Source organism: Nerophis ophidion, linkage group LG03 (genome assembly GCF_033978795.1).
Source record: "Nerophis ophidion isolate RoL-2023_Sa linkage group LG03, RoL_Noph_v1.0, whole genome shotgun sequence".
Lineage (NCBI taxonomy): Eukaryota > Metazoa > Chordata > Actinopteri > Syngnathiformes > Syngnathidae > Nerophis > Nerophis ophidion.
This window is the reverse complement of record NC_084613.1, coordinates 2,097,824-2,121,954: the sequence shown is the minus strand read 5'-3', so window position 1 is coordinate 2,121,954 and position 24,131 is coordinate 2,097,824. Positions and strand designations below refer to the sequence as shown.

Genomic DNA, 24,131 nt, shown 5'->3' with positions numbered 1-24,131 from the left:
TAAATACAAACCCCGTTTCCATAAGAGTTGGGAAATTGTGTTAGATGTAAATATAAACAGAATACAATGATTTGGAAATAATTTTCAAGCCATATCTGTCAGAGTTAGTTGGTGACAAACCCCAAGATGCAGAGATGGAGGCAGGCATGGAGTGAGAAAACATGATTTAATAACGATACTAAAACAAGAACAAAGCAAAGGGGTACAACAAAAGGCGCGTACGAGGCGGATAACCAATTAAGAGAGTTAGCATGGGAGCTAGAAAATAAAAGGAGCTTAGCATGGAAGCTAACAAAAACAAAAAGGGGCCTAGCGTGGAAGCCAACGGGTAGCAAGCAAGAAAACAGAAGTTGTTACTTGTATAATAAAAACAAAACGGAAGCAGGGAACAAAAGACAGTAAGCTACAAACAGAAACCGAAATATAGCTTACCGCTACGCTGCAATGACACAACACGGTGTGTCATTATGGGGCGGTTTAGCTCGGTTGGTAGAGCGGCTGTGCCAGCAACTTGAGGGTTGCAGGTTCGATTCCCGCTTCCGCCATCCTAGTCACTGCCGTTGTGTCCTTGGGCAAGACACTTTACCCACCTGCTCCCAGTGCCACCCACACTGGTTTGAATGTAACTTAGATATTGGCTTTCACTATGTAAAGTGCTTTGAGTCACTAGAGAAAAAGCGCTATATAAATATAATTCACTTCACTTCACTTCATGACAGGAGCGACAATACGGAAGTGACATCGACAATAATCCAGCACTGACTGGATAGAAAGACAGGTTTAAATAGGAGCGGGCTGAATGACACCAGGTGTGGCCAGGTGCCAATCCGCCGCAGCTGAGGGGACACAGCACTCAGGGAGAAAGACAGGAAACAGACAAAACAAGAGCGCTGACAGGAACCAAAGACAGGAAATACTACACACACACAGGAACAACTAAAACACAAACTGTTGTAGCATATTCAGTTGAATATGCTACAAAGACAACATATTTGATGTTCAAACTGATACACTTTATTCATTTAGTTTTTGCAAATAATCATTAACTTTAGAATTTGATGCCAGCTACACGTGACAAAGAAGTTGGGAAAGGTGGCAATAAATACTGATAAAGTTGAGGAATGCTCATCAAACACTTATTTGGAACATCCCACAGGTGTGCAGGCTAATTGGGAACAGGTGGGTGCCATGATTGGGTATAAAAGCAGCTTCCATGAAATGCTAAGTAATTCACAAACAAGGATGGGGTGAGGGTCACCCCTTTGTCCACAACTGCGTGAGCAAATAGTCAAACAGTTTAAGAACAACCTTTCTCAAAGTGACATTGCAAGAAATTTAGGGATTTCAACATCTACGCTCCATAATATCATCAAAAGGTTCAGAGAATCTGGAGAGATCACTCCAGGTAAGCAGCATGGTCGGAAACCAACATTGAATGAGCGTGACCTTCGATCCCTCAGACGGCACTGTATCAAAAAGCGACATCAATCTCTAAAGGATATCACCACATGGGCTCAGGAACACCTCAGAAAACCACTGTCACTAAATACAGTTCGTCGCTACATCTGTAAGTGCAAGTTAAAGCCCTACTATGCAAAGCCAAAGCCATTTATCAACAACATCCAGAAACGCCGCTGTCTTCTCTGGGCCCGAGATCATCTAAGATGGACTGATGCAAAGTGGAAAAGTGTTCTGTGGTCTGACGAGTCCACATTTCTAATTGTTTTTGGAAACTATGGACATTTGTGTCCTCTGGAACAAATAGGAAAAGAACCATCCAGACTGTTATAGGCGCAAAGTTCAAAAGGCAGCATCTGTGACGGTATAGGGGTGCATTAGATAGATAGATAGATAGATAGATAGATAGATAGATAGATAGATAGATGATAGATAGATAGATAGATAGATAGATAGATAGATAGATGGATAGATGGATAGATGGATAGATGGATAGATGGATAGATGGATAGATGGATAGATGGATGGATGGATGGATGGATGGATGGATGGATGGATGGATGGATGGATGGATGGATGGATGGATGGATGGATGGATGGATGGATGGATGGATGGATGGATGGATGGATGGATGGATGGATGGATGGATGGATGGATAGATAGATAGATAGATAGATAGATAGATAGATAGATAGATAGATAGATAGATAGATAGATAGATAGATAGATAGATAGATAGATAGATAGATAGATAGATAGATAGATAGATAGATAGATAGATAGATGGATGGATGGATGGATGGATGGATGGATGGATAGATAGATAGATAGATAGATAGATAGATAGTACTTTATTGATTCCTTCAGGAGAGTTCCCTCAGAAAAATAGAAATTCCAGCAGCAGTGTACATAATTGAGATTGAATTTAAAAAGTAAACAATGCTAAGTTGTTGCTAGTAGTATCACATTAGTTGTGGTGTGGTGTGTGCAGCATTCATGGACACGGAGGTGTGTAGAGGCAGTGTGTGGTATGCAGGGTGTGCTGAGAGTACTACACACATGTGTTCCTCCTCCAGGATCAATGATGGGAGAGAGAGAGAGAGAGAGAGGAGGGGACATAAGACTTCTGCAGGGTGGTAAGCTGAACCTGGCCTGTCTATTCCAGGACGTCTGGGAAAGTTCTAGCAGGGGAAAAGGGAGCAGTCAGCACTTTGTGCAGGAGCGCGGACATGTGTCCTGTCAGTCACGGCGGCAACACCCAAAAAAACAAAAACCTTGAAGAGCAAAAGTAGCGTAAAATAAGAACACGCTTCTAGAAATGTTAGCAGCGAGAGTTGCACTCCTTTTCTGCTGGTCCAACTGGGCTGTCCGCTCGGTCCCAGTGTTTGACTCGCATCCATTTAATGTCACGGGGCTGCCTCTTGGAAAAGTGCAGGCAAAGGACACGGAATATTCCGCTCATTCATTGTGTTGAGCGTATGTAAAGTGCTCTCATTAGTCTGCATGAAGCTGTCACTTCCACTCCTCCTCTTTGTCTTCCTCAACCGCACTTGGCACGTCAATTGTAGGGAATATGTACTGAACTGTGCAATCTACTAATCAATCAATCAATCAAAAATGGTTGACTTTTTGAAATGGACGTAGGGAGAAGAACAGCACGCCAATAAACCTTAAAGGCACTGCCTCTGCGTGCCGGCCCAGTATAACTACCACTTATCACACATACAATTGAATGCAAGGCATACTTGGTCAACAGCCATACAGGTCACACTGAGGGTGGCCGTATAAACAACGCCAACACTGTTGCAAATATGCGCCACAGTGTGAAGCCACACTACACAAGAATGACAAACACATTTGGGGAGAAAAGCCGCACCGTAACACAACATAAACACAACAGAACAATTACCCAGAAGCCCTGGCAGCACTAACTCTTCCGGGATGCAACAATATACACCCCCGCACATAAACACACACCTCCACCTCCTCATTCTCTCTCAGGGAGAGCATGTCCCAAACTCCAAGCCGCTTATTTGAGGCATGTTAAAAAAAAGAATGCACTTTGTGACTTCAATAATAAATATAGCAGTGCCATGTTGGCATTTTTTTCCATAACTTGACTTGATTTATTTTGGAAAACCTTGTTACATTGTTTAATGCATCGCAACAAAATGAGGCATAATAATGTGTTCTTTCCACCACTGCATTTATCGGTATTGCTTGATATCGGAATTGGTAATTAAGAGTTGGACAATATCGGAATAACGGATATGGGCAAAAAAGCCATTATCGGCATACTTGCCAACCCTCCCGCATTTTCCGGGAGACTCCCGAAATTCAGCACCTCTCCCGAAAACCTCCAGGGACAAATTTTCTCCGAAAATCTCCCGAAATTCAGGAGGAGCTGGAGGCCACGCCCCCTCCAGCACCATGGGGACCTGAGTGAGGACAGCCTGTTCTCACGTCTGCTTTCTCACAATATAAACAGAGTGCCTGCCCAATGACGTTATAACTGTAGAATGATCCAGGGCGAGTTCTTGGTTCCTTTTCACCCTTTGTCCCCTTTGTTCCCTTGGTCCCCTTTGTTCCCTTAAACCCGCCCCTTGACTTTTGACCCCTCCCCCATCTAGTCAGCCAACACTGCATCTTGGGGTTCGTCACCCACACTCAAAAACAATTTATATTTATCAACGCACACGGAAAATTGGTACTGTTGAGTACTGGTATCGGTTCCCAGGTACTGGTAATTGATACTGTACCCATCCCCGGATGTACTACATTGTAATTGTATGATGTTCAAAATAACTTGATACTGTAGTGGAAAACTTCTGTCCTAGGGTTACCTCTAAACTGAATGCATTGGGAGGGACACGACATAAGAGGTCAAGTCACCCTGACCAGGTGCTGGTTCTGTTGGTGGGGTGACATCTGAACATTGGACAGTTACATAAGTTGACTATGCTACAAATCAGGTCATCATGGAGCGTATAAATAAGAAGGGAAGACCAAGCCTGAGTGTGCTCTCTTATTAATTCCTTTCACGAGGGTTCACCATCTTTCGTCTCATGAGACACTGTCTGTAATTCATATCTATTCAATCCAACTTTGTACTATCTGATTGTGAGTAATTAAAACTGTTGTAACAGATTCTCTATTGTTCCTGTTTAAGATTCTGACTTTTCGACCACATAAAATTGGCGTCACGAACAGGATGAGGCCCCGGGTTAAATCCCCGACATTTGTATGCGAGCTGGAGCTAGGATACTAGCAGCAGCAGTATCGCCATCAGGTGCAGAGTGAGGATGTCAAGAGATGTACGGATGTCACTCTGATTCACAGCCTGCTCAACCTTGAAAAATAAAAATAAAAATCAATATTTCCCGAGAAGCAATTGGGTTTTTGAGAGCGTGGCTTTACATGAGACGAGGACGACACAAAGCGGCCCCGCCTTTTATTAGCATCCCAAATGTTCCGTGCCAAACATTGTGTGCCGATAAGCACGGGCGGCTACCACATTTGCATAAAACAACACCATCGCTCCCAAAAATGCTTTTAAAGGAATCAAACCCGCGCTGCTCGTCGGCCTCCGGACCAGACGGGCCGTGTCGTCATGGTTACAAGGACTTTGGCCGCCGCCGTAACACTCCCTGTTATTGCTTGTCTGAGTGACATGGGGAAATGGTGACATTCAAAAAAAGAAAAGGTAAACAGAGGCAGCGCGGGATTAGAGACGCAGGTTAGCTGAGGGCGACACGCACCTCCGACAAATCCTCGACTTCAATCACATGGAAACATGACATTGTCGCTGTTCCGCCCAATGAGACAAGAAGCCAAATAAGTGCACTAGTTTGACTGGAAAGTGACAAAAAAGTGACTCCAGCCCTGTAGGTGGCAGTCACTATCTCCAATGCAAGCAGACTAACAGCAAAAAGCAACACAAAATGTTAAATAAATACAACAAATTAAAATCTATCTGGAACCGCAAAAAATTAATAGCCTTATTAAAATCCTTGTATAAATATTGTAGTGATTGATATTAGTTATAATAGCCTACTATCAAAATGGCGTTAAAAGTCTTATATAAGTGTTATAATGAAGACAACACATGATGTAAGTGTCTATATTAGCCTACTATCAAAATGGCGTTAAAAGTCTTATATAAGTGTTATAATGAATGCAACACATGATGTAAGTGTCTATATTAGCCTACTATCAAAATGACTTTAAAAGTCTTATATAAGTGTTATAATGAATGCAACACATGATGTAAGTGTCTATATTAGCCTACTATCAAAATGACTTTAAAAGTCTTATGTAAGTGTTGTACTGAAGGCAACACATGACGTAAGTGTCTATATTAGCCTACTATCAAAATGACTTAAAAGTCTTATATAAGTGTTATAATGAAGGCAACACATGATGTAAGTGTCTATATTAGCCTACTATAAAAATGACTTTAAAAGTCTTATATAAGTGTTATAATGAAGACAACACATGATGTAAGTGTCTATATTAGCCTACTATCAAAATGACTTTAAAATCTTATATAAGTGTTATAATGAAGGCAACGCATGATGTAAGTGTCTATATTAGCCTACTATCAAAATGACTTTAAAAGTCTTATATAAGTGTTATAATGAAGGCAACACATGATGTAAGTGTCTATATTAGCCTACTATCAAAATGACTTTAAAAGTCTTATATAAGTGTTATAATGAAGGCAACACATGATGTAAGTGTCTATATTAGCCTACTATCAAAATGACTTTAAAAGTCTTATATAAGTGTTATAATGAAGGCAACACATGATGTAAGTGTCTATATTAGCCTACTATCAAAATGACATAAAAAGTCTTATATAAGTGTTATAATGAAGACAACACATGATGTGTCTATATTAGCCTACTATCAAAATGACTTTAAAATCTTATATAAGTGTTATAATGAAGGCAACACATGATGTAAGTGTCTATATTAGCCTACTATCAAAATGACTTTAAAAGTCTTATATAAGTGTTATAATGAAGGCAACGCATGATGTAAGTGTCTATATTAGCCTACTATCAAAATGACTTTAAAAGTCTTATATAAGTGTTATAATGAAGGCAACGCATGATGTAAGTGTCTATATTAGCCTACTATCAAAATGACTTTAAAAGTCTTATATAAGTGTTATAATGAAGGCAACACATGATGTGTCTATATTAGCCTACTATCAAAATGACTTTAAAAGTCTTATATAAGTGTTATAATGAAGGCAACGCATGATGTAAGTGTCTATATTAGCCTACTATCAAAATGACTTTAAAAGTCTTGTATAAGTGTTATAATGAAGGCAACACATGATGTAAGTGTCTATATTAGCCTACTATCAAAATGACTTTAAAAGTCTTATATAAGTGTTATAATGAAGACAACACATGATGTAAGTGTCTATATTAGCCTACTATCAAAATGACTTAAAAGTCTTATATAAGTGTTATAATGAAGGCAACACATGATGTAAGTGTCTATATTAGCCTACTATCAAAATGACTTTAAAAGTCTTATATAAGTGTTATAATGAAGGCAACACATGATGTAAGTGTCTATATTAGCCTACTATCAAAATGACTTTAAAAGTCTTATATAAGTGTTATAATGAAGACAACACATGATGTAAGTGTTTATATTAGCCTACTATCAAAATTATTGATTAGCTTTCAGTCCTGATTGACCAAATATCCCTGATTAGCACTCCAGCAAATCAATAACATCAACAAAGCTCACCTTTGTGCATTCACGCACAGTATAAAACATTTGGTGGACAAAACGAGATCAAGAAGGAATGGCATTAAACACGTCTTTCTGTGGCAGCATCAGAGAAAGTTGTACATGTAAACAAACCACGGTGAGTTCAAAGACCGCCAAAATCAGTAGGCCAAAAGGCTTTCATCAGTGAAGCATGTAGAACATGAACATGAGGAAGGTTTGTGTCATGTTTGTCCTCCTACAGAAAATATATCAAAACTAAATATATATTTTTTTTCCATTTTCACACATCTCTGAAAGAGGTCGAGGGAGCCACTAGGGCGGCGCTAAGGAGCCAGAGCCGCGGGTTGCTGACCCCCGAGCTAAATGAACGCTGCGGCTAGAACTCAGGTTACGTGGTTTTTTTCCCCCGTGTTTTAATAATTCAAGGCAAATAAGAGAAGCGCCGTCTTACCAGATCTCGTCGTTCTTGAACTCCAGCTCGCCGTACGTGTCCTCGAAGTCCTCGCCGCCCCCCTTGGCGAGGCCCTCCAGCGTGCGGTACGGCACGATGACCGTCCCCCTGGCGCCGGACGTCCTCAGCACCTTCACCTCCATGACGCAGATGCTCTCGCTGATGTGCGCCGAGCCGCTCTCGAAGGTGAAGATGCCGGCGTGGTCGTCGTCCAGGATGGTCACCGTGGCGACGGCGGGGAATCCCAAAACCGCCTTGGGGTAGGGCAGACTGTTGGCGGAAAGCAGCTCCTCCTCCGGCTCCAGCACGCGCAGGTTGCCGAGGCGCACGAAGAAGTGCTCGTCCTCCTCGAAGATGTCGTCGTCGATGATGCCCACGCTGACTTCTCGGACCATCTCCCCGGGCTTGAAGACCACCGTGCCCTCGGTGAACTCGTAGTCGGCGCCGGCGTTGGCCGAGCCGTCCTCCGTCTTGTAATCCACGTAGACGGTCTTGTTGATGTCGCCGCCCTTCCTGGTGATGCTGAGGATGGCGGCGCCGCAGTTCTCCAGGCACTGGTAGGTGGCGGGCTCGAAGGCCACGCGGGTCACGTACTCGTCGGGCTGGTCCACGTGCACCTCCTGCACGCTGGCGCACTTCTTGGCCTGCTCCGCCACGTGCTTCTTCAGGATGTTGCCGGCGCCCGTCATCATGCGCGTGGCCTGAATGCGGTAGAAGGCGCGGCTCTTCTGCTGGTGCGAGAGGGCGTAGTAGTTGGCCATCTCCACCAGCTGCTCCAGCTCTTTCTCCGGGTGCTTCTGCTTCAGGTCCTTGAGGATGCGGATCATGTCGCGGCGGGACTCGTCCACCTCCTTGCTCTCCATCAGACCCATCAGGTTGCCGCCGGCGCCACCGCCGCCGCCGTCCATGAAGTGAGAGTTGACCATCTTGCCGTCCATCTCGATCCCCTTGGCGCGCTCCGTCTCCGTCTCGATGATGACGCCGCGGTGCTTGTCGGTGCGGTACTTCTTGTGCATGAACTTGTAGAAGAGCAGGCGGCGGTCGGCCACCCAGGCCAGGAGCACGCAGACGGGGAAGAAGGCCAGCGTGAGCAGGCCCTCCCAGACCTGGACCTCGTTGGGGGAGAAAACGGCCAGGATCATGTAGAGCCAAATGTAGGCGAAGATGCTCCAGCCGGCCGTGATGAAGAAGACCCGCAGGTGCTTGACTTTGCGCACCTCTCCTTGGGGGATGACGGACACGCACAGGCCGATGATGACGAACATGTTGAAGGCGGCGCTGCCGACGATGGTGGCCGGCCCCAGCTCGCCCGCTCTGAACTCGTGTCCGCACACCTCGATGACGGACAGCATGATCTCCGGGGCGGAGGACCCCAGCGCCATGAGGGTGAGGTTGGACACCGTCTCGTTCCACACTCGGATGGTGGTGGTGGTGGTCTCCCCGTTGGCTCGCTTGATGACGATCTCCTTCTCTTGCGACGTGATGACCTCGATGGCCGCCATGAAGCGGTCGGCGATGATGGACACCCCCAGGAACATGTAGATCATGGCCACGAAATACACAATGACCCGCGCGATCTTGTCCCCCATGGAGGGATCCTCCGGGTACCAGATGGGCAGGATGATGCCGGGACTGCACTTGGAGTTCCCCGGGCAGGTGGCGTTGTCCGGGGTGAGCGGCGGACTCGGGGTGGTCCGGGACTCCGCGCAAAGGAAGGTCACTGCTGCCGAGACCAGTCCCAACCAAAGGCAGGCCGAGGACCCTGGACCTACAGGCCTTGACCCCTCCATGCACCCTCCTCGGTCTCGGGGGTCCTGACCACACTGGGCTCCAGCACTGGATTTGGACTCCGACCAAGACCTGAACACAAACAAGACAATCAATAACTTGTGGTCGACGAGAAGATGAAAAAAAAAATCATTTAGCGCACGCAGTGTGATTTATCAAGAATTGCAAGCGCTATTTTGTATCTTCATGAAAATGTGCAAGCTGACAATTCCACACACCAAAAGACTCATTCTCAAAACCATGTCGCCACCCAACTTCAGCAAGGGCTTAAATGAACTTGTGAACGTCGTAATGACTCTTGAAAAAAGATTTATAAACTCTACAAATATGAATAAACGGGAACTAACATGGAAGCTTTTACTGTCATCATTATCATCACTTAGAGGGGTCGGCAACCCAAAATGTTGACAGAGCCATATTGGACCGAAAATACAAAAACAAATCCGCAAAAAATTAAACGCCATATTACATACAGATAGTGTGTCATGAGATATAAATTGAATTAAGAGGACTTAAATTAAACTAAATAAGCTGAAATATAGCTACAAATGAGGCATAATGATGCAATATGTACATACAGCTAGCCTAAATAGCATGTTAGCATCGATTAGCTTGCAGTCATGCGGTGACCGAATATGTCTGATTAACACTCCACACAAGTCAATAACATCAACAAAACTCACCTTTGTGCATGCATGCACAACGTTATAAGTTTGGTGGACAAAATGAGACAGAAAAAGAAGTGGCATAAAATACGTCTTAGAAAGTCAGAGAAAGTCCGACCCTAGTTAAACAAACTAGGGTGAGTTCAAGGACCGCCAAAATGAGTAGGACAAAACGGCGCTCGCCAAATACTCGAATCGATAAAGCAGGTTTAATATAAACAGTGTGCTTTATAACAATTAGGGATGTTTGTGTCATGTTTGTCCTCCTACAGAAACCATATTAAAACAAAAAATATGTTTTTTTCCCCCCCCTCATCTTTTTCTGTTTTTCATATATTTTTGAAAAAGCTCCAGAGAGCCACTAGGGCGGCGCTAAAGAGAATTAGAGACATTTTAATTTTTTTTTTTTTTTAATATCTCCGGAAAGGCAAGGGAAGAAAGCGAAGAAGTAGGGAAGGAAAATGAGAGAAAAAAAATGGTTTTATGTTTTTTGTAGTTTTATTCCTTTTTTGTTATTATTATTATTATTATTATTTGCATTGTTCCCACACTACCATTGCTTTTTTTGTGTCAATTTTGGTATGATTTTGTCACGGTTTACTAGCTTTTAATTTTAATTTTTTTTGCATCTGATCAAGCCACGGAAATGGGACTTTCTTCTTCTTTTTCAAGTGTGACCGGTGGAGATGTCACTTCCTGAGAGGATCCTTCTTCATGCCCAGGAATATTCCTCCATCTTGCTATGGATAGCATATATATATATATATATATATATATATACACAGCACACTAGAATGGGAGATTATCTGATTTCACCTATTTGGGGTAAAAATATTGTTTGCAAAGCAGTAATTCTAGTCTGCAAATGACATGTTGTTGAGTGTCGGTGCTGTCTAGAGCCCGCCAGAGTAACTGTGTAATACTCTTTCATATCAGTAGGTGGCTCATTGCTTTGTAGATGTTGGAAACAGCGGAATGCAGAGTGCAGGTAAAAATGTGTCTAATTAAGTTAAAGTAGCAATTATTGTCACACACTTACTAGATGTGGTGAAATTGTTCTCTGCATTTGACCCACCGTCTTTGAAATGCTTAAACAATAGGTGTGTGCCCCTAAAAAAAGGCATTGAAGCTTAGGGAAGGCTATGCAGAACCAAATTAAAACTGAACTGGCTACAAAGTAAACAAAAACAGAATGCTGGACGACAGCAAAGACTTACTGCGGAGCAGAGACAAAGTACATCCGAACATGACATGACAATCAACAATGTCCCCACAAAGAAGGATAAAAACAAGTGAAATATTATTGATTGCTAAAACAAAGTAGATGCGGGAAATATCACTCAAAGGAAGACATGAAACTGATACAGGAAAATACCCAAAAAAAGAAGAAAAAAAAGACACCAAAATAGGAGCGCGACACAGGAAAAGAGCAAAAAAGTGCAGATAAGTCAGGGTGTGATGTGACAGGTGCTGACAGTACACCTACTTTGAGACAAGAGCTATAGTCATGCATGCTTGCTTCTGCTTTAAAGCAGGGGTCGGGAACCTTTTTGGCTGAGAGAGCCATAGAAGCCAAATATTTTAAAATGTATTTCTGTGAGAGCCACATAATGTTTTTTAAACATTGAATACAACTAAATGTGTGCATTTTTATGTATAACAGCTGCGGTAGAACAGTCTTTTTCAACCACTGTGCCGTGAAATACAGTCTGGTCTGCCTTGGGAGATCTAATTTCACCTATATGGGTTAAAAATTATTTTTGCAAACCAGTAATTACAGTCTGAAAATTATGTGGTGTTGTTGAGTGGTCGGTGCTGTCTAGAGCTAATTGCTTTGTAGATGTCGGAAACAGCGGGAGGCAAGGTGCAGGTAAAGAAAAAGGTGTCTAATGCTTAAAACATAAATAAACAAAAGGTTAATTCCCCTAAGAAAAGGCATTAAAGCTTAAGGAAGTCTATGCTGAGCAAAACTAAAAATGAACTGGCTACAAAGTAAACAAAAAAAAAACAGAATGCTGGACTACAGCAAAGACTTACTGTGGAGCAGAGACAATGTACATCCGAACATGACATGACAATCAACAATGTCCCCACAAAGGAGGATAAAAACAAGTGAAATATTATTGATTGCTAAAACAAAGTAGATGTGGGAAATATCACTCAAAGGAAGACATGAAACTGATACAGGAAAATACCCCCCAAAATTAAAAAAAAGACACCAAAATAGGAGCGCGACACAGGAATAGAGCAAAAAAGTGCAAATGCGTCACGGCGTGATGTGACAGGTGTTGACAGTACACCTACTTTGAGACAAGAGCTATAGTCATGCATGCTTGCTTCTGCTTTAAAGTCGTATCCAACAATTGTGACGACGACTTTTTACTGTCAACTGAGTTACATTTTTAATACATTTCTGCTGGTGGTGTGACTCCGGATTTTGTAAAAGCAAAAAATGTGCCTTGGCTCAAAAAAGGTTGAAGAACACTGCAGTAGAAAATGGATGGAGGGATAAAAATGCATGAGAATTTTTTACATTTTGAACGTTATTTTTAACACTGATTACCAGTGGAATTATTCATAATCATCGAGTTAAGCAATGTCAGCTAAGATTTATCTGAGAGCCAGATGCAGTCATCAAAAGAGCCACATCTGGCTCTAGAGCCATAGGTTCCCTACCCCTGCTTTAAAGTCATATCCAACAATTGTGACGACGACTTTTTACTGTCAACTAAGTTTAGTTTTTTAGTAGGGATGCACCGATTATTCGGTAACCGAATATATTCGGCCGAATATGGCAAAAAAAGCCACATTCGGCCTTCGGTGGAATGAGTTAAAAACAAGGTCGAATAGTGGTGTGTGATGCAAGTTTTTGACGCGGTGACGTTGGGATATGTTGTGTACCTGTATAAGTGTATGAGGTTACAAGCACACACTTATTGAGATTTAGTGGGGCCTCTGTTTACATTATTAGCATATCTACTGTGGCAAAGCAGACTTTTGCCAAAAAGACAATAATAAACGGAAATGCTGATTATCGGTCCTGCTAGACACCGAACTCTATGATCCCTGTACACATAGCAATTTTCGTAGAATAATACACAACTCACAAAATGTTTTTTCTACTGTATCTATGACTTCGTCAGAGTTAGACATGCATTCTACTGAGGTGGCAAATTATGATGCGTTCAGTTTATCGCAGCGCCAAGTAGACAATCTGAAAATTCCCGTCATATCAATTCCTAGATATGGTCGTAATTATTTTAAGTACACTGCGCATAATAAACGCAACATTATTAATATTGCTACTACGGATAATTTTATCAACAACTCCTTAAAACAGCCCACTACCTATAATATGGGCTTTCTAAACATCAGATCTTTGTCTCCCAAAACGTTATTAGTCAATGAGGTCATTAGAGACAACAACCTTAACGTCATCGGTCTTAGCGAAACCTGGCTCAAACCAGACGACTTTTTTGCGATAAATGAGGCATCCCCTCCTAACTATACGAATGCGCATATTGCCCGTCACCTCAAAAGGGGAGGGGGTGTCGCACTAATATACAACGAAAACTTTAACTTTAGTCCTAACTTAAATAATAAATATAAATCGTTTGAGGTGCTTTCTATGAAGTCTGCCACACCTCTGCCTCTGTGCCTGGCCGTTATCTACCGCCCCCCAGGGCCCTATTCGGACTTTATTAGTGAATTCTCAGAGTTTGTTGCTGATCTAGTGACGCACGCCGATAATATAATTATAATGGGGGACTTTAATATCCATATGAATACCCCATTGGACCCACCGTGCGTGGCGCTCCAGACTATAATTGATAGCTGTGGTCTTACACAAATAATAAATGAACCGACGCATTGCAGCGGTAATACGATAGACCTAGTGCTTGTCAGAGGTATCACCGTCTCCAAAGTTATGATACTCCCGTATACTAAAGTAATGTCCGATCATTACCTTATAAAATTCGAAGTTCAGACTCATGTTCGGCAAGCTAATAATAATAATAACTGCTATAGCAGCCGCAACATTAATGCTGCCACAACGACGACTCTTGCGGACCTACTGCCCTCGGTAATGGCACCGTTCCCAAAGTATGTGGGGTCTATTGATAACCTCACTAACAACTTTAACAACGCACTGCGCGAAACCATTGATAGTATAGCACCGCTGAAGTTAAAAAAGGCTCCAAAAAGGCGTACGCCATGGTTTACTGAAGAAACTAGAGCTCAGAAATTATTATGTAGAAAGCTGGAACGCAAATGGCGCACGACTAAACTTGAGGTGCACCATCAAGCATGGAGTGATAGTTTAATAACTTATAAACGCATGCTTACCTTAGCTAAAACTAATTATTACTCAAATCTCATCCGCATTAATAAAAACGATCCAAAATTTTTGTTTAGTACAGTAGCATCGCTAACCCAACAAGGGACTCCTTCCAGTAGCTCCACCCATTCGGCAGATGACTTTATGAAGTTCTTTAATAAGAAAATTTAACTTATTAGAAAGGAGATTAAAGACAATGCGTCCCAGCTACAACGGGGTTATAGTAACACAGATACGATTGTATATACAGCGGATACTGCAAATATCCAAAATAGTTTCTCTCGTTTTGATGAAATAACATTAGAAGGATTGTTACAACGTGTAAATGGAATAAAACAAACAACATGTTTACTTGACCCACTTCCTGGGAAACTTATCAAGGAGCTTTTTGTATTATTAGGTCCATCAGTGCTAAATATTATAAACTTATCACTTTCCTCGGGCACTGTTCCCGTTGCATTCAAAAAAGCGGTTATTCATCCTCTCCTTAAAAGACCTAACCTCGATCCAGACCTCATGGTAAACTACCGACCGGTGTCTCACCTTTCCTTTATTTCGAAAATCCTCGAAAAAATTGTTGCAGAGCAGCTAAATGAGTACTTAGCGTTTAACAATCTATGTGAAACCTTTCAATCCGGTTTCAGGGCAAATCACTCGACTGAGACAGCCCTCGCAAAACTGACTAATGATCTATTGCTAACGATGGACTCTGATGCGTCATCTATGTTGCTGCTCCTCGATCTTAGCGCTGCTTTCGATACCGTCGATCATAATATTTTATTAGAGCGTATCAAAATACGAATTGGTATTTCAGACTCAGCCCTGTCATGGTTTAACTCTTATCTTACTGATAGGATGCAGTGCGTCTCCTATAACAGTGTGACCTCGGACTATGTTAAGGTAACATGTGGAGTTCCCCAGGGTTCGGTCCTTGGCCCTGTACTCTTCAGCATCTACATGCTGCCGCTAGGTGACGTCATACGCAAATACGGTATTAGCTTTCACTGTTATGCTGATGACACCCAACTTTACATGCCCCTAAAGCTGACCAACACGCCGGACTGTAGTCAGTTGGAAGCGTGTCTTAATGAAATTAAACAATGGATGTCCGCTAACTTTTTGCAACTTAATGCCAAAAAAACGGAAATGCTGATTATCGGTCCTGCTAGACACCGACCTCTATTTAATAATACAACTTTAACATTTGACAACCAAATAATAAAACAAGGTGACTCTGTAAAAAATCTGGGTATTATCTTCGACCCAACTCTCTCCTTTGAGTCACACATTAAAAGCGTTACTAAAACGGCCTTCTTTCATCTCCGTAATATCGCTAAAATTCGCTCCATTTTGTCCACTAAAGACGCCGAGATCATTATCCATGCGTTTGTTACGTCTCGTCTCGATTACTGTAACGTATTATTTTCGGGTCTCCCAATGTCTAGCATTAAAAGATTACAGTTGGTACAAAATGCGGCTGCTAGACTTTTGACAAGAACAAGAAAGTTTGATCATATTACGCCTGTACTGGCTCACCTGCACTGGCTTCCTGTGCACTTAAGATGTGACTTTAAGGTTTTACTACTTACGTATAAAATACTACACGGTCTAGCTCCAGCCTATCTTGCCGATTGTATTGTACCATATGTCCCGGCAAGAAATCTGCGTTCAAAAGACTCCGGCTTATTAGTGATTCCTAGAGCTCAAAAAAAGTCTGCGGGCTATAGAGCGTTTTCCGTTCGGGCTCCAGTACTCTGGAATGCCCTCCCGGTAACAGTTCGAGATGCTACCTCAGTAGAAGCATTTAAGTCTCATCTTAAAACTCATCTGTATACTCTAGCCTTTAAATAGACCTCCTTTTTAGACCAGTTGATCTGCCGCTTCTTTTCTTTCTCCTATGTCCCCCCCTCCCTTGTGGAGGGGGTCCGGTCCGATGACCATGGATGAAGTACTGGCTGTCCAGAGTCGAGACCCAGGATGGACCGCTCGTCGGGACCCAGGATGGACCGCTCGCCTGTATCGGTTGGGGACATCTCTACGCTGCTGATCCGCTCGAGATGGTTTCCTGTGGACGGGACTCTCGCTGCTGTCTTGGAGCCACTGTGGATTGAACTTTCGCAGTATCATGTTGGACCCGCTCGACATCCATTGCTTTCGGTCCCCTAGAGGGGGGGGGTTGCCCACATCTGAGGTCCTCTCCAAGGTTTCTCATAGTCAGCATTGTCGCTGGCGTCCCACTGAATGTGAATTCTCCCTGCCCACTGGGTGTGAGTTTTCCTTGCCCTTTTGTGGGTTCTTCCGAGGATGTTGTAGTCGTAATGATTTGTGCAGTCCTTTGAGACATTTGTGATTTGGGGCTATATAAATAAACATTGATTGATTGATTGATTAATAATACAACTCTAACATTTGACAACCAAACAATTAAACAAGGCGACACGGTAAAGAATCTGGGTATTATCTTCGACCCAACTCTCTCCTTTGAGGCACACATTAAAAGCGTTACTAAAACGGCCTTCTTTCATCTCCGTAATATCGCTAAAATTCGCTCCATTCTGTCCACTAAAGACGCTGAGATCATTATCCATGCGTTTGTTACGTCTCGTCTCGATTACTGTAACGTATTATTTTCGGGTCTCCCCATGTCTAGCATTAAAAGATTACAGTTGGTACAAAATGCGGCTGCTAGACTTTTGACAAGAACAAGAAAGTTTGATCACATTACGCCTGTACTGTATATACCTTTATATACATATATACATACATATATACCTATACTGTATATACCTTTATATACATATATACATACATATATACCTGTACTGTATATACCTTTATATACATATATACATACATATATACCTGTACTGTATATACCTTTATATACATATATACATACATATATACCTATACTGTATATACCTTTATATACATATATACATACATATATACCTGTACTGTATATACCTTTATATACATATATACATACATATATACCTATACTGTATATACCTTTATATACATATATACATACATATATACCTATACTGTATATACCTTTATATACATATATACATACATATATACCTATACTGTATATACCTTTATATACATATATACCTATACTGTATATACCTTTATATACATATATACATACATATATACCTATACTGTATATACCTTTATATACATATATACATACATATATACCTATACTGTATATACCTTTATATACATATATGCATACATATATACCTATACTGTATATACCTTTATATACATATATACATACATATATACCTGTACTGTATATATCTTTATATACATATATACCTATACTGTATATACCTTTATATACATATATACATACATATATACCTATACTGTATATACCTTTATATACATATATACATACATATATACCTATACTGTATATACCTTTATATACATATATACATACATATATACCTGTACTGGCTCACCTGCACTGGCTTCCTGTGCACTTAAGATGTGACTTTAAGGTTTTACTACTTACGTATAAAATACTACACGGTCTAGCTCCATCCTATCTTGCCGATTGTATTGTACCATATGTCCCGGCAAGAAATCTGCGTTCAAAGGACTCCGGCTTGTTAGTGATTCCCAAAGCCCAAAAAAAGTCTGCGGGCTATAGAGCATTTTCCGTTCGGGCTCCAGTACTCTGGAATACCTTCCCGGTAACAGTTCGAGATGCTACCTCAGTAGAAGCATTTAAGTCTCACCTTAAAACTCATTTGTATACTCTAGCCTTTAAATAGACTCCCTTTTTAGACCAGTTGATCTGCTGTTTCTTTTCTTTTTCTTCTATGTCCCACTCTCCCTTGTGGAGGGGGTCCGGTCCGATCCGGTGGCCATGTACTGCTTGCCTGTGTATCGGCTGGGGACATCTCTGCGCTGCTGATCCGCCTCCGCTTGGGATGGTTTCCTGCTGGCTCCGCTGTGAACGGGACTCTCGCTGCTGTGTTGGATCCGCTTTGGACTGGACTCTCGCGACTGTGTTGTATCCATTGTGGATTGAACTTTCACAGTATCATGTTAGACCCGCTCGACATCCATTGCTTTCCTCCTCTCCAAGGTTCTCATAGTCATCATTGTCACCGACGTCCCACTGGGTGTGAATTTTCCTTGCCCTTATGTGGGCCTACCGAGGATGTCGTAGTGGTTTGTGCAGCCCTTTGAGACACTAGTGATTTAGGGCTATATAAGTAAACATTGATTGATTGATTTGTTGTGGGTTTATCCACTTTAATGCACTTTATTTTTTTTGGAATGCATGTTTTGTTTAAATGAAAAACTTTGTGCTTTTTTTGAACAGCAAAGGCTACTGGAATATTAAAAAAATGTCAATATTCAATAAAAAAATACTTTATTTGAAAAACATGTCTAAATATTTATTCTGGGCTATTTATGCAATATCAAAAAAATTGTGAAAAACTGCATTCATTATTCGGTATTTGGTATTCGGCCTTCGGCCAAGTGTTTAAATTTTATTCGGCTTCAGCTTCGGCCACAAATTTTCATTTCGGTGCATCCCTATTTTTTAGTGATGTCTGCTGGTGGTTTGCCGCTGCATTTTTTCAACGTATAAAATGTGCCTTGTCTCAAAATAGGTTGAAAAACTCTGCTTTAGGAGAGCAAAGTATGATTGTCAAATGTGATTTTAACTGTAAAATGCAATAAAATATATTTTTCAAAAAAGATAAAAATACAAAAAAATACATGTTTTTTTAATATATAATAATATAATATTTTGTTGCATTATCCATCCATCCATCCATTTTCTGCCGCTTATTCCCGTTCGGGGTCGCGGGGGGCGCTGGCGCCTATCTCAGCTACAATCGCATTATCATTAAAGTTTAAAATATGCAAATGCAGTACATTATTTTCCTAGCAAGCTTACTGGGATTTGACAGCCACGTTATGAAGGTGGAGCACACTGAGGTCCATCCATCCATTTTCTACCGCTTATTCCCTTTCGGGGTCGCGGGGGGTGCTTGCGCCTATCTCAGCTACAATCGGGCGGAAGGCGGGCTACACCCTGGACAAGTCGCCACCTCATCACAGGGCCAACACAGATAGACAGACAACATTCACACATTAGGGACCATTTGGTGTTGCCAATCAATCTATCCCCAGGTGGAGGTGGGAGGGGCCTATCCCCAGGTGCATGTCTTTGGAGGTGGGAGGGGCCTATCCCCAGGTGCATGTCTTTGGAGGTGGGAGGGGCCTATCCCCAGGTGCATGTCTTTGGAGGTGGGAGGGGCCTATCCCCAGGTGCATGTCTTTGGAGGTGGGAGGAAGCCGGAGTAGAACCCACGCATTCACGGGGAGAACATGCAAACTCCACACAGAAAGATCCCGAGCCTGGATTTGAACCCAGGATTGCAGGACCTTGGTATTGTGAGGCAGACGCACTAACCCCTCTGCCACCGTGAAGCCGCACACTGAGGTGTGGGAGGAATTTCAACTGTTTTTGGTCTTCTTCTTTTCTCAGAATGATACATTTTGAAGAAGACAAAAGATTCTAACAGCGCCACCATGTGGTGTGTGTGGGAAGAGTAGTAACACAGACAAGGACAATCCTGTCAGGACATCTTTTGTGTGGTTTTTTTCACACGATTTTCTGAGTTGACAAATTGAAAGAGTAAATAATGCTGTGCGACCTACTTTGCAAGCGGCGTAATCATGACAAGTTTATTCCATCTGCAGGAGGCCGGCTGGAAAATATTTCATGAGCTTTTTTGGAGGGGGGGAAGAAAGGGGATTGTATAAAAAAAATATATTAAAAAAAAGCAGTCATTTGAAATATTTTCACTTCTTTAGGAAGGTGGCGTGTAATTAGCAGGTGTGTAATTACCAGGGCAGGGTCGGAGTGCGATTGTCTTAAAAAGTCATGGGGGGGGAGGGGGGGGGGGGGGCTGCTTGCTCAGCAGATTCCAATGTTGCCCGACTAAGCAGCCTGTAAAATGTTGCATTGGCAGACAAAAAAAAGCAAGAAAGCAAAGAAGAAGAGTGCAGACTCGGACACTCCACTATTCCCACTACGCTTCTTTCCGCACCTCTGCCGCCTTAATGGGATGCAACCTGACAACCCATTTAGTGCTAACAGCTGATGTCAGGAGGAAGCAGCCAGCTAGCATGTTTGCAACAGCTGCCTCACAACAATATATGATCACAATAAATATGCTTAGTTAGCGTGCTCTTTGGGGTTAATTGATCACATACTTGATTTAAAGCTAATCCTGCCAGCTCAGCAACTGACCAGCGCATTCAGCACACCTGGGCTAATGAAGGCCCGCCAGACATTCCCCGCACATTTTTTTTTTAGATTTAAGATGTAAAGGGTAGCTGTTATTATGATTATGATGTGCAGTCTTGTTTTCTAATGAGCGCAAGTCATCAACTATACTAAGTCTACCGTGATTTTGGGTGGAAATTGAAAAAATGTCTTTAAGGATTGCTTTGTTTATGAAGCCTGATGTGCATTCTGGGCAGCACGGTGGAAGAGGGGTTCAATCCCGCGTTCAATCCCGGGCTCGGGATCTTTCTGTGTGGAGTTTGCATGTTCTCCACGTGACTGCTTGGGTTCTACTCCGGCTTCCTCCCACCTCCAAAGACATGCACCTGGGGATAGGCCCCTCCCACCTCCAAAGACATGCACCTGGGGATAGGCCCCTCCCACTTCCAAAGACATGCACCTGGGGATAGGTTGATTGGCAACACTAAATGGTCCCTAGTGTGTGAATGTTGTCTATCTGTGTTGGCCCTGTGATGAGGTGGCGACTTGTCCAGGGTGTACCCCGCCTTTTGCCCAAATGCAGCTGAGATAGGCTCTAGCACCCCCTGCAACCCCAAAAGGGACAAGCGGTAGGAAATGGATGGACGGATGGATGTGGTTTTTGTTATTTTAGGAGAGTTTATTGACAGTCAACCATCCATCCTTTCGTTTTCTACTGCTTGTCCCTTTTGGGGTGGCAGGGGGCGCTGGTGCCTATCTCAGCTACAATCGGGCGGAAGGCGTGTACACCCTGGACAATTCATTTAAAAAGATTATGCAAAAGAAAACACATTTTTATGCATGTGTAAATGTATTCAACTATAAACTTTCATTCACTTTCTTCTTTCCTTCATGGATTTAAACTCTACAACTTCCGCTAGTTTTTTTCTATATTGTTATTGTAATATTCTCAGAATGCATTTGTTCTATTTTTGACGGCCAATACAAGTTGCATGTAAATATATCATCAAATCAAACAATTAATATTTGCCCAGCTCTGTATTACATTACAATTTATTTGAAATAGTATTCCATTTTTTTCAACCTTTATTGCCGCCCCTGATTATGCGGCGTGCGACGGCCAATACAAGTTGCAAGTAGCATGTAGACCAGGGGTCACCAACACGGGGCCTGCGGGCACCAGGTCGCCCGTAAGGACCAGATGAGTCGCCCGCTGGCCTGTTCTAAAAATAGCTCAAATAGCAGCACTTACCAGTGAGCTGCCTCTATTTTTTAAATTGTATTTATTTACTAGCAAGCTGGTCTCGCTTTGCTGGACATTTTTAATTCTAAGAGAGACAAAACTCAAATAGAATTTGAAAATCCAAAGAAAATATTTAAAGACTTGGTCTACACTTGATTAAATAAATTCATTTTTTTTTTTTTTACTTTGCTTCTTATAACTTTCAGAAAGACAATTTTAGAGAAAAAATACAACCTTAAAAATTATTTTAGAATTTTTAAACACATATACCTTTTTGCCTTTTAAATTCCTTCCTCTTCTTTCCTGACAATTTAAATCAATCTTCAAGTAAATGTATGTTTTTTATTGTAAAGAATAATAAATACATTTTAAGTTAATTCTTCATTTTAGCTTCTGTTTTTTCGACAAAGAATATTTGTGAAATATTTATTCAAACTTATTATGATTAAAATTAAAAAAAAATATTCTGGCAAATCTAGAAAATCTGTAGAATCAAATTTAAATATAATTTCAAAGTCTTTTGAATTTCTTTTAAAAATTTGTTTTGGAAACTCTAGAAGAAATAATGATTTGTCTTTGTTAGAAATATAGCTTGGTCCAATTTGTTATATATTCTAACAAAGTGCAGATTGGATTTTAACCTATTTAAAACATGTCATCAAAATTATAAAATTAATCTTAATCAGGAAAAATTACTAATGATGTTCCATAAATTCTATTTTAATTTTTTTCATAAAAGATTCGAATTAGCTAGTTTTTCTCCTCATTTTTTTCGGTTGAATTTTGAATTCTAACGAGTCGAAATTGAAGATAAACTATGTTTCAAAATTAAATTTTCATTTTTTTCCTGTTTTCTCCTCTTTTAAACCATTCAACTAAGTGTTTTTTTCATTATTTATTTTCTACAGAAAACCTTCCGTAAAAGGAAAAAAATGTACGACGGAATGACAGACAGAAATACCCATTTTTTTATATACCTTATATATAGATTTATTTATTAAAGGTAAATTGAGCAAATTGGCTATTTCTGGCAATTTATTGAAGTGTGTATCAAACTGGTAGCCCTTGGCATTAATCAGTAGCCAAGAAGTAGCTCTTGCTTTCAAAAAGCTTGGTGACCCCTGCTGTAAATCATGAAATCAAACAATTAATATTTGCCCAGCACTGTATTACATTACAATTTATCTTTTTTTTCAACCTTAATTGCCGCCCCTGATTATGCGACGCGTGACAAGTAGCATGTAGCATGTTAGCATGTAGGCTGAGTATTAGTAGGACATGTGAGTGTGTTTGCAGTGAAATGTGGGCGTGTGTGTTGCTGCTCTATTCTATTTTCAAGTCTTATTCCGTGCTGGAGTTATCTGAGCTGCATGCACACCAGCAGAGTCAGCACTCGGCTTCAGCTGTTGCTGATTAATCAGCAGCACCAACATGTCCACTGCTGCTACCTGAGGGGGAATCCCGGAGCCTCATCTCATCTCATCTCATCTCATCTTCATCTCACATCGTCATGCGTGCAACATCCACTGAATGACAACAAGGTAGCAATCCTGCATTTGGGAGTATTATGGGATGTCGCCTACCTGGGCTCAGCTCCTGGTGGTTCGGTGTCGCGGCTGCAAGGAGCTCCAATCCTCCTCCTCCTCCTCCTCTTCTTCTTCGGCTGATTGACAGCCCAAAGTCCGGCGCCCCTCCCCCCTCCCCCCTCGGGTTCTTGGAGGCAAGATGCTTGGACCGGATCAGAACCGCCGCAGGTCTTTGCCGCGATGTCCTCCTCCTCCTCCTCCTCAGCAGGACCACAACCTCCCAGTGTGACAAAATGATGCTGGCCGATCCGCCGATGACGAAATGGGTGCGGGGGTGGGGGGGTGTCAGTAATTTAGGGTCTCGCCCCCTCTGGGTGGGCGTGTTGATGGACGCTCGTGGAGATGTTCAGCGGGCTCGTCTTGCAACAGCAAGCCGGGATCAGCGCTCGTTCTGCGGCGTCACGTCTACCAAAAAGGCGCTGGGGGAAAAAATAGTAATAAATGAGAAAAAGAGACAAGTTGTTCCTCGCCGCTGCCCGCAGAGGTACTTGAACGCATCACGCCGGCTTCACAGCCCCGTCTTCTTTTTATTTTATTTTTTTTTTTTAAATATATTTTTGGAAGACGGA

The 24,131-nt window shown here is 41.9% G+C and overlaps 1 protein-coding gene across 3 annotated transcripts in view; it reads right to left on the bottom strand.

Moving 5' to 3' along the window:
* The window catches only part of slc8a3 (solute carrier family 8 member 3), a 93,637-nt gene that overhangs the window by 69,468 nt on the left and 38 nt on the right, over positions 1-24,131 (bottom strand). For 2 of the 3 annotated variants that reach the window (XM_061893891.1, XM_061893893.1), the window contains exons 1-2: positions 10,136-10,269; positions 7,665-9,524 (exon numbers count right to left, since the gene is read on the bottom strand). In XM_061893891.1, coding sequence (XP_061749875.1) covers positions 7,665-9,524; positions 10,136-10,149 — 1,874 coding nt within the window. In that variant the 5' untranslated portion in view covers positions 10,150-10,269. Of the gene's footprint in view, positions 1-7,664; positions 9,525-10,135; positions 10,270-23,559 lie in introns of those variants that run through there. The other variant, XM_061893894.1, reaches the window with a different exon arrangement.